General features: G+C 45.7%; 2 protein-coding genes across 3 annotated transcripts in view; one reads left to right on the top strand and one right to left on the bottom strand.

Moving 5' to 3' along the window:
- Window positions 1–11,695, top strand: part of Pitrm1 (pitrilysin metallopeptidase 1) — a 29,751-nt gene extending 18,056 nt beyond the window's left edge. Inside the window, exons 17-27 of the mRNA XM_075970269.1 lie at window positions 1,045–1,165; window positions 1,279–1,355; window positions 1,580–1,745; window positions 3,030–3,130; window positions 5,298–5,418; window positions 7,131–7,202; window positions 7,837–7,949; window positions 9,055–9,180; window positions 10,131–10,276; window positions 11,084–11,186; window positions 11,310–11,695. Of these exons, the coding sequence (XP_075826384.1) occupies window positions 1,045–1,165; window positions 1,279–1,355; window positions 1,580–1,745; window positions 3,030–3,130; window positions 5,298–5,418; window positions 7,131–7,202; window positions 7,837–7,949; window positions 9,055–9,180; window positions 10,131–10,276; window positions 11,084–11,186; window positions 11,310–11,403 (1,240 nt within the window). The 3' untranslated portion in view covers window positions 11,404–11,695. The remainder of the gene's footprint in view (window positions 1–1,044; window positions 1,166–1,278; window positions 1,356–1,579; window positions 1,746–3,029; window positions 3,131–5,297; window positions 5,419–7,130; window positions 7,203–7,836; window positions 7,950–9,054; window positions 9,181–10,130; window positions 10,277–11,083; window positions 11,187–11,309) is intronic.
- A 921-nt stretch (window positions 11,696–12,616) lies between these two features.
- The window catches only part of Pfkp (phosphofructokinase, platelet), a 63,618-nt gene continuing 59,975 nt past the window's right edge, over window positions 12,617–16,259 (bottom strand). For both annotated transcript variants that reach the window (XM_075970272.1, XM_075970271.1), the window contains 2 exons: window positions 13,721–13,823; window positions 12,617–13,068 (listed from right to left, as the gene is read on the bottom strand). In XM_075970272.1, coding sequence (XP_075826387.1) covers window positions 12,912–13,068; window positions 13,721–13,823 — 260 coding nt within the window. In that variant the 3' untranslated portion in view covers window positions 12,617–12,911. The remainder of the gene's footprint in view (window positions 13,069–13,720; window positions 13,824–16,259) is intronic.

Here is a 16,259-nt window from a genome sequence, read left to right as displayed (position 1 = left end):
GCTGTTTTCCCCCACAGGCAAGTGTGTGGATAGATTAGAAATGGCACATGGAGTTTTTCTTGACAGCTACAGGAAGAGCTGCAGACTTCCTCTCCTGTGATAGGAAAGTAAAGGGAAAGTAAGGCTGGAGAGATGGCCCAGCAGCACTTGCTGCTCTTCCAGAGGCCCCAATTCTATTCCCAGCACCCACATGGTGACTCACGGCCGTCTGTAAATTCAGTTTCAGGGATTCTGACATCTTCCTCTGGTCTCTGTACACACCAGGACACATATAGTACACAGACATCCTTGCAGGCAAATACTTAAACATGTAAAACAATAGGATATAAGAAAAAGTGTAAGAATCCTAGACCACAGGCACAGTGGCTGGTTCTGCTCCTTAGTCCAGTACTCACTTCATGGACCTAAAGCTGCTTGTGTGTTCCAAATGCTGCCTGACTCTGGAGCCGGTATGCTGGCTGAGGACTGGATTGCATGGAAAATGCATCTTTGACTTTTAGGAAGTTCTGTCCCAGTTCTCAACTATGTTAATAGCGCCCAGTGTTTGTCCTTTTAAAGCAGTTTTCAGGAGCACCTCACAGTAGTGCTCTGGGCTCAGACTGGTAATGTTTCTTCTGAATACATCAGCACACAGAGAATTTCTGCAGATATTTCTCAGCTCCCTCCCACTCCATCACCAAGTATCTGAGCAAATGAAGTGTGTTTGAAAATATTTAGGGGGAAGAGAGCACTCATGAAAGCCGTCCAAGCTACAGGCTGTAAAAGCATATTCATCCTGTTGTCTTTAGCAGCGGGCACTAACTGCTAAAGGACCTAGTGTCCTGGCTGCCGGGCCAGAGTTTCCAAATGGAGAAGTGGATTTGTACCTCACTGAGTGGGCACATGAGCTGTGTAGAGGTTTATGCTAACACGCATTCAGGAACCGTGACGTGTACAGGAGATACGGAAAGTTGTGGTTATGGATTAGCACACAAAACCTGCACGGTCTTTGAAAATGATGGGTACGGGCAGCTCTGGTAACTCAGCTCCTTCTTGGCTCATCAGGCTGGGTTGTGGCATCCTTGACTACAGAGAGCAAGCCCAGCAGATTGAGCTGAAGACAGGAGGCATGACGGTTTCACCCCACGTGCTCCCTGATGACTCCCAGCTGGACACCTACGAGCAGGTAGCCTTTCACTCCCCGTCACGGCTATAGTCAAAGGCGTGTCTCTGCAGTGCCCTTGTGTTTATTGGTACCATAATTAATGTCATCCTTTGCGTTTCTCCTTGCTGATGCAGGGTGTGCTGTTTTCATCTCTCTGCCTGGAACGGAACCTGCCAGACATGATGCATCTGTGGAGTGAAATATTTAACAAGTAACTTTACTTGTGCCGTGTATTAATACATGGGAGATTGGCATACCTGATTCTGAAATGCTTTCCCAAGGGATTTTCTTCATTTGTCCGATTCAAGTCTGATTTTACTTGTAATTAATTCCCAAGCACACAGAAAATTTTGAAAGGTTTTCTGAGTTACTCTGTAATAACTTTGCTGCCGTAAAAGCTGGGCCGGTCTCTAAGACTTCACTGTGTTTTTGTAGCCCGTGCTTTGAAGAAGAAGAGCACTTCAAAGTGTTGGTGAAGATGACAGCTCAGGAGCTCTCCAACGGCATTCCCGACTCGGGGCATCTCTATGCATCTCTCAGAGCGAGCAAGACACTCACGCCTTCAGGGGACTTAAAGGAGACCTTCGGTGGGATGGATCAGGTGAGCACTGGCGAGGACAGGTGTGTGTTCTCGATGAGCAAGGCTTCCGGGAATTGGCAGTGTTCTGTGGTAATGAATGATTTTATCTCAGAAACCTAACTTTCTAAAAGCCGGGTTTGGTGGCTTCTGCTTGTCATACCAGTTTCCACAAAGTCAGAGGCAGGTGGATCCCTGAGGACTGCTGGCCAGCCAGCCTAGCCTACTTCAGGAGTCCCTGGCCAGTGAGAGACCGTGTCTCATAAAAATGGTGGGTGGACCCTAAGGAATGATAGCTGAAGTTGTCCCCTGACTTCCGCATATACATGTTTGCATGCATGGCCATGAAAATACATAGGCATGCACACACGCTGAAACCAGAAGGCTAACTTTCTAACTTAATTCTGGTTTGTTTTGGTTTTTTTGTTTCTGATTTTGGATACACAAACAGGGTTTCTCTGTGTATCCCTGACTGGCCTCGAAATTAAAGATTTACCTGCCTCTGCCTCTGCCTCTGGAGTGCTGGGATTAAAGACGTTCGCCACCACTGCCTGGCTTAATTTTGATTTCTGATTCCCAGACTTCTTGGATGAAAGTGTCTGTTTGAACTCCCTTTCTCTGTGTGACACACACTCCCTCAGCACCACCCAAGTGATGCTGGCAGTGAACACACAAGCGCACACAAAACCAAGACGCATCCAGTAGTCAGGCAGGACCAGTATTAGGGCTGTTTGCATTTCAGACCGGTCCAGAGAACAAAGAGACAGCTCAAAACTAAAACATTACTCCGTAGGAATGACAAGGTGCCAAGAAGGTCGCTGTGCTCTGCAACATGCCTTTCTAGGACTCTGAGTTCGAAAGAATCACAAATAGTTTTGTGATAGGTATTTTCCTGCTACTGTAATGAAGTACCATAGCCAAAGGCTATTTAAGGAAGAAGAGATCCGTTTTAGCTTCTGGTTCCACAGGGCTAGAGTCCATGATGGTGGGAAAGGCATGCAAACAGGATGCAGAAGCAGAGGCCACATTCTCCTGCATACTCAGGAAGCAGAGAGAGAATAGGAAGTGGGTGAGGCTATAAACCCTCAAAGCCCACCCCCAGGAACTTACCCCCTCCAGCAAGGCTGCACTTCAAGGGGTTCTATCATCTCCCCAAACAGCACCACCATCAGGGCACCAAATGTTCAAATGCCTGAGTCTACAGAGGACTTTTCCCATCCTAACCACCACGGCTGTCACCTAGAATTTGTTTGAATTGTGCAGTGTATTGACTGTCTGTGTGGTCTGACTCAGTGTCTGTTGGGTCAGGTGAGGCTGATGAAAAGAATTGCAGAAATGACAGACATCAAGCCCATCCTGAGAAAGCTCCCCCGGATCAAGAAATACCTACTAAACTGTGATAACATGAGGTGGGTGCCCCAATTGTTCCCAGACAGGTCTTAGGATTCACACCATTTCAGGCCGTGTCATTTTTCAGTATTTTTTACTTGATGATGTAATTACCTGAATTTATCTTCAAACCAGAAAGTGTACTGGTGTAGGTGTTAAGTTACAGGATTGCTTCAGACATCAAAATAATGTTTTGTGGAAATCAAAGAATATCATTTTTAATTTAATAAAAGTTGGGTGAAGTGGAGAAGAAAGCAACTAATTTAAGTCTAGAACTACAGAGTAGACTTAGGGCATCAACTTAAAGGTTTTTTTTCTTCTAAAAGTAAACATTTCATAAACAAGGAATCGATGAGACCTAGAGAAGGTTATTTTGCTCAAGACGGGTGTCCTGATAAGGTTAAGGTTTCTGTTGCTGTGATGAAACACCATGACCAAAAGCAGCTTGGGGAGGAAAGGGTTTATTTGTCTTATATATCCAGAGTCACAGTCCACTGAAGGAAGTCAAGTCAGGAACTCAAGAACGGCAGGAACCTGGAGGCAGAAACTGATGTAGAAGCCATGGAGGGGTGCTGCTTACTGGCTTGTTCCTCACGGCTTGCTCAGCCGGCTTTCTTGTAGAACCCAGGACTACCAGCCCAGGGATGGCACCACCCACCATGGACTGGACCCTCCCCATAAATCACTAGCCTTACAGCTGGATCTCATGGAGGCATTTTTCTCAACTGAGGTTTTCTCATTTTGGTTGACTCTAGCTTGTGTCAAGTTTTCATAAACTAGCCAGGGCAAGCAGTGTCTTCTATCAGTTTGTGCACATTAAGTTAGCTTTATGTACTCAGGCTTGAGCGTGAATAAAATTGAAGTATCCATAGATTATGTATAGCGTCTGTTGCCACCAGCAGTGTTGATTTAGTAGTCACTGATGATTAACAAGAAAAGGCATTATTAAGCTACTGTTTTGCATAGATTCCTGGTTCCTGTCTTTTTCTGCTCTCCCCCCTCCTGGTACCCTTCTCTAATCAGTTCTTGAAAAATTAACGGATGCCACAGGGCAGACTACCTGGCGGGAGCGGTCTCATGTTACCAGTGCTCCTCCTGCCTTGGGTGTCTCGTGGGCCGGCTTGCATTCCCTTCCCTTCTACCCCAGGCCAACAGAATTCATTGCTTACCCTTCCACCCCAGGCTTTATTCACCATGATGCCCCAGGCCAGCCTGGCCCAGACTAACCCTCCCCAGGATTCATCTCACCTGTTCCCTAGGCTGGCTCCTCCTGTGTTCACCCTCATACCCTAGGCTAACTTAGCCAGCACTCACTATAATACCCAAGACTAGCCTGGGGAGCTTAGAGTGTCTGCTTCCTTCTCTATAAAACTGTCTTTGGAAGTTCCTTACATGCAACAAAATCAGTAATATATACAGGCAGTGAGTCTAGAGCCCATACACCGTGTTTATTCAGTAGTGACTGCTGTGAATTTAACACTGAAAGGAGGAAACCTGCATAATCTCTGTGAGTCTCTCAAGTCTGGATGAGTTTTCTATCAGGGTGTTTTAAAATGTCTTTGGCATCTTAAATTTCTGACTTACGGAGCTGGAGAGATGACTCAGCAGTAAAGAGCATTTGCTGCTCTTGCAGGGGACTGGAGTTCAGTTCCCAGTACCCACACTGCGCAGCTGTAAGTCCAGCTCCAGAGAATCCAACATCGTCTGGCCTCCGTGGGCACCTGCACACATGTGCCTATACATAGTACATGTAGGGCATGCATACATAAGTTTTGTTTTTAATTCTCTCCTTTCGACAAGTTTGTGGTTTCAAATTGGCGAACGCTTTTGCAGATAGTCACGTTCTAGAAGTTTTCTGCTCTTTGTTATAAGCCTGAAGGCATTGGCAGAAGCTGATAGTGTTCATGCTCTTCACTTTGCTCTTCAGAGTCTGTGTTAACAGCCGTGAGGCGTGACACGTACGTCACATCGACCACGCTGATACTAAAGCCATCTAGAGAATGAGACAGCTGCGTGATTTCTTCATCTGGATGTTGTTTCTTTGGAACATTTATTTAGTATTTTATAACAAAAACAAAGTTAATTCACATTTCTGTGTCATTTATACAAAACGTGATAAGTTAGTAAAATAAAGGTTTTAGGTTTTTTGGTGAGTTTTTTTTTTTTTACATGTACAATTCTCCGCAGATGCTCAGTCAATGCGACCCCTCAGCAGATGCCTCAGGCAGAGAAAGAGGTGGAAAACTTCCTTAGAAATGTTGGCCGCAGCAAAAAGGAGCGGAAACCTGTTCGCCCGCATATTGTTGAGGTAACAGAACCATGTCACTGTTCTCAATAGCATGACATATGTAGGGATTAATATCCTTATGGTTATATTTGGAGAGACAAGTACATGGGAGGATTAAGTGACTTAATCAGCCTAGCTAAGTGAATTCAGACGCCATCCCGTGTATCTTTGTTCGTGCTTGTAGGTAAGCTTTCTCCTGATAGGGAAGAGCAGACTTTGGCCTAGGATGTAATAACATAAAAAAGAACCCAAAACCTTGATCTGATTAAAGTGTCCCCTGCATTTTGTCAGGCTTGGAATCAGACCCAAGTTGGTCAGAGCCTTTCCCTTGTGGCTCATTGTTTCACAGATTTTATCCTTGGGCACAATACTTGTCCGTGATAATCTTCAGTGCAATTGATTTGCAAAGGTTTGTGTTGTTTTTAAGTCTAAGTCTTTAGAAGCCTCACCAGTCACTGCAGAAGGCTGACCCGTTGCAGGTCTTGTAGGAATTATTTTAGTGTCTTCTCTGCTCTGGTGCACATGTTCCTTCTTCCGTTTGTTATTTGGTTTTCCTGTCTGTTTGACATCTTCACCACGCTGTAAAGAGAGTCTACACGGAAGTGACTCACTGCTCCTTTGGCCCTGTGTCTGTAGCCTGTGATAGCCCACTGCTCCATTGGCACTGTGTCTGTAGCCTGTGATAACCCACCACTCCTCTGGCCCTCTGTCTGTCTGTAGCCTGTGATAACCCACCATTCCTTTGGCCCTCTGTCTGTCTGTAGCCTGTGATAGCCCACTGTTCCTTTGGCCCTCTGTCTGTAGCCTGTGATAGCCCACTGCTCCTTTGGCCCTCTGTCTGTAGCCTGTGATAGCCCACTGCTCCTTTGGCCCTCTGTCTGTAGCCTGTGATAGCCCACTGCTCCTTTGGCCCTCTGTTTGTAGCCTGTGATAGCCCACTGCTCCTTTGGCCCTCTGTCTGTAGCCTATGATAGCCCACCATTTCTTTGGCCCTCTGTTTGTAGCCTGTGATAACCCACCATTCCTTTGGCCCTGTGTCTGCAGCCTGTGATAGCCCACCATTCCTTTGGCCCTCTGTTTGTAGCCTGTGATAGCCCACTGCTCCTTTGGCCCTCTGTCTGTAGCCTATGATAGCCCACCATTTCTTTGGCCCTCTGTTTGTAGCCTGTGATAACCCACCATTCCTTTGGCCCTGTGTCTGCAGCCTGTGATAGCCCACCATTCCTTTGGCCCTCTGTTTGTAGCCTGTGATAGCCCACTGCTCCTTTGGCCCTCTGTCTGTCTGTAGCCTGTGATAGCCCACTGCTCCTTTGGCCCTGTGTTTCTAGCCTGTTTGTGTCACCCTTGTGCTTTGGAAGATACTTAGATACAGAAATATTTTGCTCATTGTTTTTGTTGTTGCTGCTGTTACATTTATTTCTCTGTGTGTGTGTGTGTACGTGTGTGGGCAGGGTGTGCCACAGTGCGTGTGTGAAGGTCACAGACAACTTGTAGGAATCGGTTGTTTCTTTCCACCTTGCAGGTCCAGGCCCATTGAGTCATCTCCCTGGCTTTGAAAGACAGTTTTATGACTAGAAAGTAGCTGTTTTTATTGTCTGTTTAAAATTTCACTTCTTTACATCATGAAGCCCTAACTAACCCGTGGAAGGAACTCTGTGGACTTTTTAATGGCCATACCTTCCTAACTATTTCAAGGAAGTTTCTCTTGACTCTTTGGCACCTTTTCTTTTCAGAAACCTACACACAGTGGCTCCCGGGGCAGTGCGCATGTTAGCGGCTCCCAGATCATCAGAAAGCTGATAACAGTGAGTGACCACGGGCTGTCGGGCTCCTTGCTGCGTGCTTGAGCACACTCTGATTGTCAGCATTCTTCTGGTGGGGCCTTTCCAGGACGGAACTGCAGCCACAGACTCGGGGAGTCACTGCCTCTTACCATTGTCACCCTGAGCCTTTTCTCTTGGGACAGCCCAGAATGGATATCATATTTCTTAATAAGCCTCTACTTACTCCACCAAATAGTCTCATCACTTTACAGTCTACCCACATCTTAATGTAGTATATGCTGCTTAAGCCTCAGCAGCTGCCTCCAGTTAGGCAGTGGCATCAATCCCTGTGTAATCCCTTTGTACTCATTGCTTTCCGTATGATGTCGCTTGGTCTGGGTCTTTGTAGAGTACAGCGGTTTAATGTATTCCTGGAAAATCAGCCACAGTCTGGAATGCTTTTAATTTAATAGTAATTACATTTTAATGCATCTCACCAAATGTGGGGTGTTTCTTGTTCGTCCGTAAGTAAATTACCATTGTGCTGGCCTTAACAGAGCCTGTCTCGTGACTCCCTTGGAGATGGAGATGCTGGGGAGGTGCCTACTGGGTTTACTACCTGTGGGCCACATTTGGTTTTGCAGCCCAGTCTGAACCATAGGTCTCTGCCCCTCAGGACCCCACCTTCAAACCCTGCCAGATGAAGACGCATTTCGTGCTGCCCTTCCCTGTGAACTATGTTGGCGAGTGTGTCAGAACCGTCCCCTATGCTGACCCAGATCATGCCAGGTAGGAGGAGGGGTACAAGCGCACGTACACACACACACACAGATACATCCACCAATCACTCTGAAGAATATCAGCAAGGATGTTAACAAGGGCACTGCGGAAGGGAGGGTTTATTATGGTTCATGGTTGGAAGCTACATTCTATCAGGATGGGGAAGCCATGGCAGCAGGACCCTAAGACAGGTCATACTGTGCCCACAGCCGGGAAGCAGAGAGCAGTGAATGCCGGTGCTCAGTTCACACTCTCCTTTTGACGCAGTCTAGGACCTCAGCCCAGGGATAATGCCGCCCACATTCAGGCCCAGTCTTATCACTTCAGTAAACTCAGTCTAGAAACTCCTTCATATATGTGCCCCCTCAAGTTGACAGTATCAGCCATCCTGACGGCCTGGTGTGCAGCATAGGAGAGTGGCAAGAACATTTTGAAAGTGGCAGATAGAGGTCTGTGGAGAGTATACCCTAGGAGTCCTGCAGAGGGACAGATCCACAGGGAGAAAGACAGGCTGGCCTCTGAAGGGCAGCTCTAGATTCCTCTGAGGAATGGTTAGGCTCTGTGCTCTGCCATACCTCAGAAGATCAGAAAGGGGCTCACTGATAGATGTTGGAGGAGAGAGCCGCTTGTTGGTTTCCAGCCGCCTGGCTAGCTTAGACCCAAAATAATCACACAGAAACCATATTATTTAAATCACTGCTTGGCCCATTAGCTCTAGCTTCTTATTTGGCTAACTCCTACATCTTAATTTAACCCATCTCCATTAATCTGTGCATCACTACGAGGTCATGGCCTGCTGACAAAGTTTCAGCGATGTCTGACTCTGGCGGTGGCTCCATGGCTTCTCTCTGACTCTGCCCTTCTCCTCCCATGCCATAGGCCAAGCCAATTCTTTATTCGTTAACCAATAAAAGCAACACATAGACAGAAGGACCTCCCACACCAGATAGAGAAGGCAGAGTGCCTTGGAAGAAGGACCCCTGCCTATGGCCTTACAGCCTAACCAGACTTTATTTTCTTTTTCAGTTGTCCACCCCATTTCTTGGCATTGGTTTTAATGTTATACTTTCTATGAGTCATGCTCTAACTTGTTTTTTTGCTTCCTTCTTTTCAGTCTTAAGATCCTTGCCCGTTTAATGACAGCAAAATTCCTGCATACAGAAATCCGAGAAAAGGGGGGTGCCTATGGTGGAGGTGCTAAACTCAGCCACAGTGGGATTTTTACACTTTACTCTTACAGGTGAGTTTCTGAGTTGTCCTGTTTCATGTGAAAGCACCCACATTCCAGCCCCTGGCTCTCTTCACTCAGAGTGTCACCATTCCATGTGAACATTGACGCAATGAAGGTTACATCTGTTTGTTTGGTCCCCTTCTTGAGCCACCGAACTGTGACTGTCTTGCAGCAAGGATCAGACAGTGGTGTAAGAATTGTGTTGTTGCATCGTTTATATTAGACAAAATTCTCGCTTTCTAATCAGAATGTTTTGGTAGAATGCGGTCAGTGGCTTCTGAATGTACTTCTGTTGTAGAAACCTAATCAAGATATGGTTCTGTTGGGTTTGCACAGGGGGGAGACTGTTGTGAGACTAGAATTTTCTGTAAATGTTAGTGTCTCAGGCACTGTTTCCTGAAGCCTTGTATGCCAACGTGCTAAAAACAAGGCCTTGCCACTGATGCCGTTGTCCTTGTCCTGACTCTACCCCAGAACTGCAGGCAGGGAGACTCTCAGTGACAAGTCTTCAGGTCCTTGGTGGTGAGCTTAAAGAGCTAAGAGGAGATTTAGACACAAGGAAGTACTCCAGAAATCCCCCAACTCTCACTCATTTCTGGGCGATTCTGGGTTTGTCCTGGTGAAGCAGGGACTGGTTGAATGTGTACCTTTTCCACGGCTCTTCCATAAAGTCTCTGTATTCCTGACACGCAACCATCCATGTGCCTTCCTCTCTAGACGAAGTCACAGTCGAGCAGTGAGGTAAGCAGGTGACTGTGGTATTAAATAGGGTGTGTGCTGTGAGATGTTATTTTATCAGATTTAAATTCCCCAGAGACATTGCTCTGTCAGTGGGCTGTGTAGAGTGTAGACTATCAGATTAAAAAAAAAAAAAAACTAAAGCTGTTAAGTCCACATGATTATCATAGCTCCCCCACCCCTGTCATAATGCTTCAGTATTGACTCTTTCGTGTTTCCAGGGATCCAAACTCCATAGAAACACTCCAGTCTTTTGGGAAGGCTGTAGACTGGGCTAAGTCTGGAAAGTTCACCCAGCAGGACATTGATGAAGCCAAGCTTTCTGTTTTCTCCGCTGTGGATTCTCCTGTTGCCCCATCGGCTAAAGGTACTTCAAGGGCCGGTAACCTGCATGCATGGTTTCCTGGGGCAGAATTCCAGACAGTTTTCTTAGTCATGGGTCTGACTCACATGAATGAAACACAGTAGCAGCTATGTTCTTTCAGAGTCTCCCATCTCTGTCCTTTGACCTCCTGAACACTGACCTTAAAAACACCTCCACAGTAAAGTACGTGTTAAGCGAGAGTTCAGACCATGTAAAAATTCAGGCATAGTAGTGGGTACTTCTTAATCCTAACACAGGGAAGTTGGGGGCAGGTAGATCCTTGAGGCTCACTGGTCAGACAGCCCGCAAACCCTACTTGGTGAGCTCCAGGCTAGTGAGGGTGACCCTGTCCCAGAAACCAAGGTGGGTGGAGCTGACTAGATGGCTCGGCAATTAAGTGTGGTTATTGCTCTAGCAGAAGATCTAGGTTTGGGTCTTAGCATCTGACTCTGGCAATTCACACCTGCTCGTAACTTAGCTCCCAGAGGATCCTATAGCTAGTTTGAGTAAAGGAAGGCATTTTGACACAGCACAAGACTGGCCAAATTGTTATTCAATGCTGCTTTTCTTTGTAGTATTGTTACCCATGTGACCTATACTGACTCTTCATCCATACTCTGAGAAAGGGAGTCTATAATGGGCTCGGTACCATTTTATAGAGGTGGATATCAAGTTGAATCTCTCTTGCTCTTGTAACCTTCTTGATTGAAGAGCACACCATTAAGTGGCATGAGTGTCCCGCTATATTTTGAGCAAAAAGGCCCCTGTGCAAGCCATTTCCCCAGCCATACTTGTGGTTTTAATTTTCAGGAATGGACCACTTCTTGTATGGCCTCTCGGATGAGATGAAGCAGGCCTACCGGGAACGACTGTTTGCTGTCAGCCATGACAAACTGACCTCTGTGAGCCATAAGTGAGTATGTGTGCCCTGGCTTCCTGTGTTAGTTGGGGGAAGGGAAACTTCTTCAGAAAGAAGAGGCTTCCTGTTGACCACTAAAAACCTAGAAAACGGTCCAATGTGCCATCTTCCTTGCAGGTACCTTGGCATCGGGAAGAGCACACACAGCCTGGCTATACTTGGACCAGAGAACCCAAAAATTGCCAAAGACCCATCATGGATCGTAAGATAATGAGTTTCGCATATTTCTGAGTCTCTTTTAAGAAACCAGAGGCTCTTAAAAACTGAGCCGCTGAACCACAAGGGTTGTTGGTTTATTTTTTGTTGTTCTAAAAATCATAGATATATTAAAAATAAACCAAAGATGTCTATCAACTTACAAGTTAGGCAAAAACTTCAGAAAATACTGTGACGAAGAAATTCGTTGACATTATCATGCATTAAATGGCAAAAGTGAACAAATTAAAGTTCTGAAATGTTACTAGAACATTTATTTTGAAAATAAAAGTCACCTCTGACCTACCTGGGCTTTAGTCATTATTTTAAACATTTTACTACTTTAAAATTAGTTTTGGGGCCTTCATTCTTTTACAAAAAGAAGAAGAACGAACAAACGAATATCCATTTGGAGAAATAGCTCTGCAACTAAGAGCACTTGCTGCTCTTTCAGGGGACCAGAGTTAGGTTCCCAGAACCCATGGAGTATCTCATACCATCTGTAACTTGTTTCTGGGCATCTGATGTCCCACTACATGAATTTAGTGATGCACATTTAAATAACTAAAATCATAAACCCGGAGTTAATAATGTTCTCCACCTGCATGATCATCAGTGTCAAAGTCCCAGACCAGCACTGGGGGGGGGGGGCGGGGGGGGCGGGTAATAAAGAGCATGAGAGGGAGGGAGGGGAGGAAAGAGAAGATAATCTGCACACGTATGCATATGGAGGTCAAGAGAAGACTTCCTGTGGTTTCCTTCAAGCATCATCTACCATGTTTTGTTTTGTATTTTGAGACAGGGTCTCTCACTGGCCTGGAGCTCACTGAGCAGGTTAGGACTGGCCAGCACACCAGAGATCTGTCTGTCTCTGCTAGTACATGCTATTACACCTAGTTTTTTTTAATTATTATTAATGTGTCCTGGGGATCAAACTCCTGCTCTGACCCATCCCTTTCAGTACAGCCTACAGAAGTGCCCAATGTTCGCTTAATGGCACACAGCTGGTGTCGATCACAGCATCTTCTTTCCCCTCCTCTCAAGACTCTGTTGGCTTAGTCCCTATCTGTACCTGCCCCGGGGTATCTAAGGAGACTTTTCTAACCTCTGTCCATAAAACTGCTGAGGAAACCCTTGGCCAGGAAAAAGCATCTTGAGGTTTTAGGCTCCTACTTAGAACAATGAACTACTGAAAACAATAAATAAACAAGAAACAATAAAGGACCATGGAAGTTGTAGCCAAATGTTTAATTCCACAAGACACATGGTAAAGCACAAGACAGTACCCTGTACAGTAGAAAACAGACACTGGATCAAGCACATGGGGCTGGGTTTCCTTTCTCGGGCTCTGATGAGTTGATGATTATGGCAAGTGGTGCTCTCTGATTATTACTGCTGACAATACCTGGTCAACAATACTTGCATAAAGTGCTGATAAATAACTATGTTACAAAAAGCATGGTCCCTGGGGAACTTTACAGGCTTCCCTAGACAAGTGTGTAGGTCAGGTGATAGCATGCTTGATCAGATGGCTGCCGGTTCTCCGTGGGAGGTGGTGTGTTGGTGTCCCAAGGACTCCAGCTTGCCTGCATCAGACACATCATAGCTCGCCTTGTACTTGGCCAAGATCTTCATGAGAGGCCGCAGTTTCAGCCACCACTGCTTCTTGGGGATCCGGTGCCTGGCAGGAAGACAGGTCAGCCATCAAGTATTACATTTTGTACTGAAGACAACTCCCAACCACTACAGGCTGCTGGGAGCTGTTTGAAAAGCCTCCCTAAAAAAGATGAGCCTGGCTTTGTAGTGCAGTAATCTGAATAAATTTGGGGTGATATGGCAACTGTTTTTAATTTCAAAACAAGGTCTTACTTACTTAAGGGTGGCCTTAAAAAAGATGAAAAGTATTGCACCATACCCAGTATATGTGTTTGTGTGTATGTGTGTGTGAATATACATTCATGTCTGTCTTTGCGTGTATGTCTGTGTGTGTGTGTGTGTGTGTGTGTGTGTGTGTGTATGCATGTATATTACTGGAGATTGAACGTAGTGCCCTACACAGCTAGGTACAATTACTCTTTATATGTTTAGTGTTTTGAAGTAAGGTCTCACCATGTTATCCGATCTGACCTTGAACTTAGGATTCCCCTAAAACAGCCTTGCAGTCTTGGGATTGTAGGCCTGTTCTACCACACCAGAAAAGCTCATAGATTACCTAAAACAGGTCAGTAAGTGAGCTGCATACAGTAGCCAGGGTAGCACTGGTGATCTGCCCTCACAGCTCCTAGTTCTCATTCCTTCTCATGAGATTGAGGTAAGGCACATTTTTTACTTACTCAAAATCCGTTTCTTTCTTCAATTCCACCACTGGTTGAAACAGAAGGTCTCTTTTGATTATTCCCAGGACACAAATGGAGTCATCGCTAACAAATTTTTTCCCTGTGGAAAGTTAAAATAAGAAATCTAAGAGATACTCAGCATACTGGGTGAGCATATCTCATAGCCTAGGAGAGACAAGACAGCAAAGGGAGAGAAACCACCAGAGACCACATCTGGGTATCAAGGAGAGAAGTGCAGCTCTTCAGAGGCCTTCTCAGGAGTGCTCACTCAGTGCCAAGCCAGGGAGGGTGTGGAGTATTCCTAAGAAACAGCTGTCCAGTCTCTCAAGGAGACCTATATGACCAGGGTCCTTCCCAGACTGCCAACACAGCTCTGGTCTTTGAGCTCTGTCCCTTCAAGGTTCCTCCAGGATCGGGTACAAAGAGGCCTAGATTGTGCTGGGGTCTTCTTTATGGCACACACCCAAAGAGGAGCCCTTTACCTATCTCCCACCTACATACAGTACACCTACCAGATACGGGCTACTAGTCGGAGAGGTTCCTGGAAAGGAACATTTTATAGAATGCTTGTCAAGTATTTAATTCACTAAATAGTGTAATAAGAAAATATGCTCAAATTGCAAGAAGAGGGCTGGAGAGAAGACTCAGAGGTTAAGAGCATTGCCTGCTCTTCTAAAGGTTATGAGTTCAACTCCTAGCAACCACATGGTGGCTTAAGTTGCAAGAAGATTTCACTTTAATAGTAAATGCTCAAGGACAAACTGGGAAAGGAAATCTAGGTAGAAAGAAAGAATACAAGAGTATGAAGTGATGTAGAAAAATTATCAGGAGAAAAAAAGCCAGAGTCAGGATTTTGAAAATACTACAAGTCGGTTGGAACTATATATATATATATCCATTTTGTAGAGTGCCACTTTTGTAACCCACATGCTGGTCACTGTGTGGGTCTGTTCTGATGAGGACACACCTAGGTGACTGATAGAGAAGCCTGAGGGGAGAGGGTGCCAAAACCCTGGCGCAAACAGCCATTCTGAAAAGGGAATGGGATCTAGGAACGCAGGCCTCAAAAGGGAATGGTGCAAAAAGTTTCATGCAAAGTTTTGATAATGTAAATGATTTTAAACTGTCCTAGAAAATATAAGTCACAAAAGGTATCAAAGAAAGTGTGTTGTTCCACTGAGCGTGAATGAAATCCATGTCGCACTCAAATCTTTCCACAAAGGAAACTGGAGGTTTTGACAGATGGTCTCACAGGAAGGGTCTACCAAACATCCTGCAAGCTAAACTCCCATGTCACACGTCACACAGACTGTAGAGGAAACTGCCCCATACCCCCCTCAGTTTCAAACATGACCCCATGGAAAATACCCGTGGGGAAACAGCTGGCCCATGGTTTCTATCACCAAAACAAGTGTCCTACACCAAAGCATTGCAACATCTGAGAAGTCTGGGTGTCAGTCATGGGCCGGGTGGATGCAAAGGAAACCAGGGTGCCTGTGAGTGAGCAAAGGACTGCTGAGACTTGCTGGCAGCCTGCGCTGAGCATGCATCTGGGTGGGTGTGGGAGAGGCACAGACCCCCAGACACTACAGCATATTGAGTCAAGCGATTTGGAGACACCTGAGGCGTTAGTTGGTCTGAACAGTTCAGTTTTATCGTGTGTGTTCATCAGTACGTGAACAAGACCATCCCAGAAGTAGAGAAAGAAGGACACCCTTCCTTCATACAACCTAGAAAGCCGAGCCAGATTACACCATGAAGGTGTATTCGCTTCATAGTGGCATTCTAGAATTCTTGAAGAAATCATAGGAATGGTTCTTACAAAATCCCAAGGTTGCCTCTTTAGGAGAAAATAAGATATTAAAGAAAAACAATATTTAGGACCCGCAGCCAGACATTAGGTGGAGAGAGAACCCAAGTCAGAAATCTCCATCAGATCCTTCCCCTTAGAGCTCAGGGAATCCTGAAGAGGAGAGGGAGGAAAAACCGTAGGAACCAAAGGGACAGAGACACCATGAGAACATGGCCTACAGAATCAACTAAGCGGGACTCATGAGGACTCACAGAGACTGAACAGCAATTCCTGAGCGTGAGTCTGTGCTAGGTCCTCTGCATATACGTTATGGTTGTTAGCTTGGCTTTTGTGGGACTCCTAACAGTGGGACTGGGAGCATCTCTGATTCTTGCCTACTCTTGGGACTCTTACTGGGTTCCTCACCTAGCCTTGATACGAGGGTTTGTGCCTAGTTTGCTGTATTGTGCTATGCGACGTTCATTTGATATCCCTGGGAGGCCTGCTCTTTTCTGAAGGGAAATGGAGAAGGAGTGGATCTGGAGGAGAGGGGAGCCTGAGAGAAGTGGAGGGAGGGAAAACTGTCATCAGGAAGTACTGTATGACAGAATAAAAACATCAAAAACTAATATTTAGGGTCTTAAGAAGGAAAATTGGACAGCCTTCCCAGTCAGTTGCTCATATTTCCCACCCAATTATACAGTTGCCTGTGAATCAAATCAATGAACAACTGTTAGATAACCT

This window comes from Microtus pennsylvanicus, chromosome 4, assembly GCF_037038515.1.
Source record: "Microtus pennsylvanicus isolate mMicPen1 chromosome 4, mMicPen1.hap1, whole genome shotgun sequence".
Classification (NCBI taxonomy): Eukaryota; Metazoa; Chordata; class Mammalia; order Rodentia; family Cricetidae; genus Microtus; species Microtus pennsylvanicus.
This window is presented reverse-complemented; position numbering and strand designations above follow the sequence as displayed.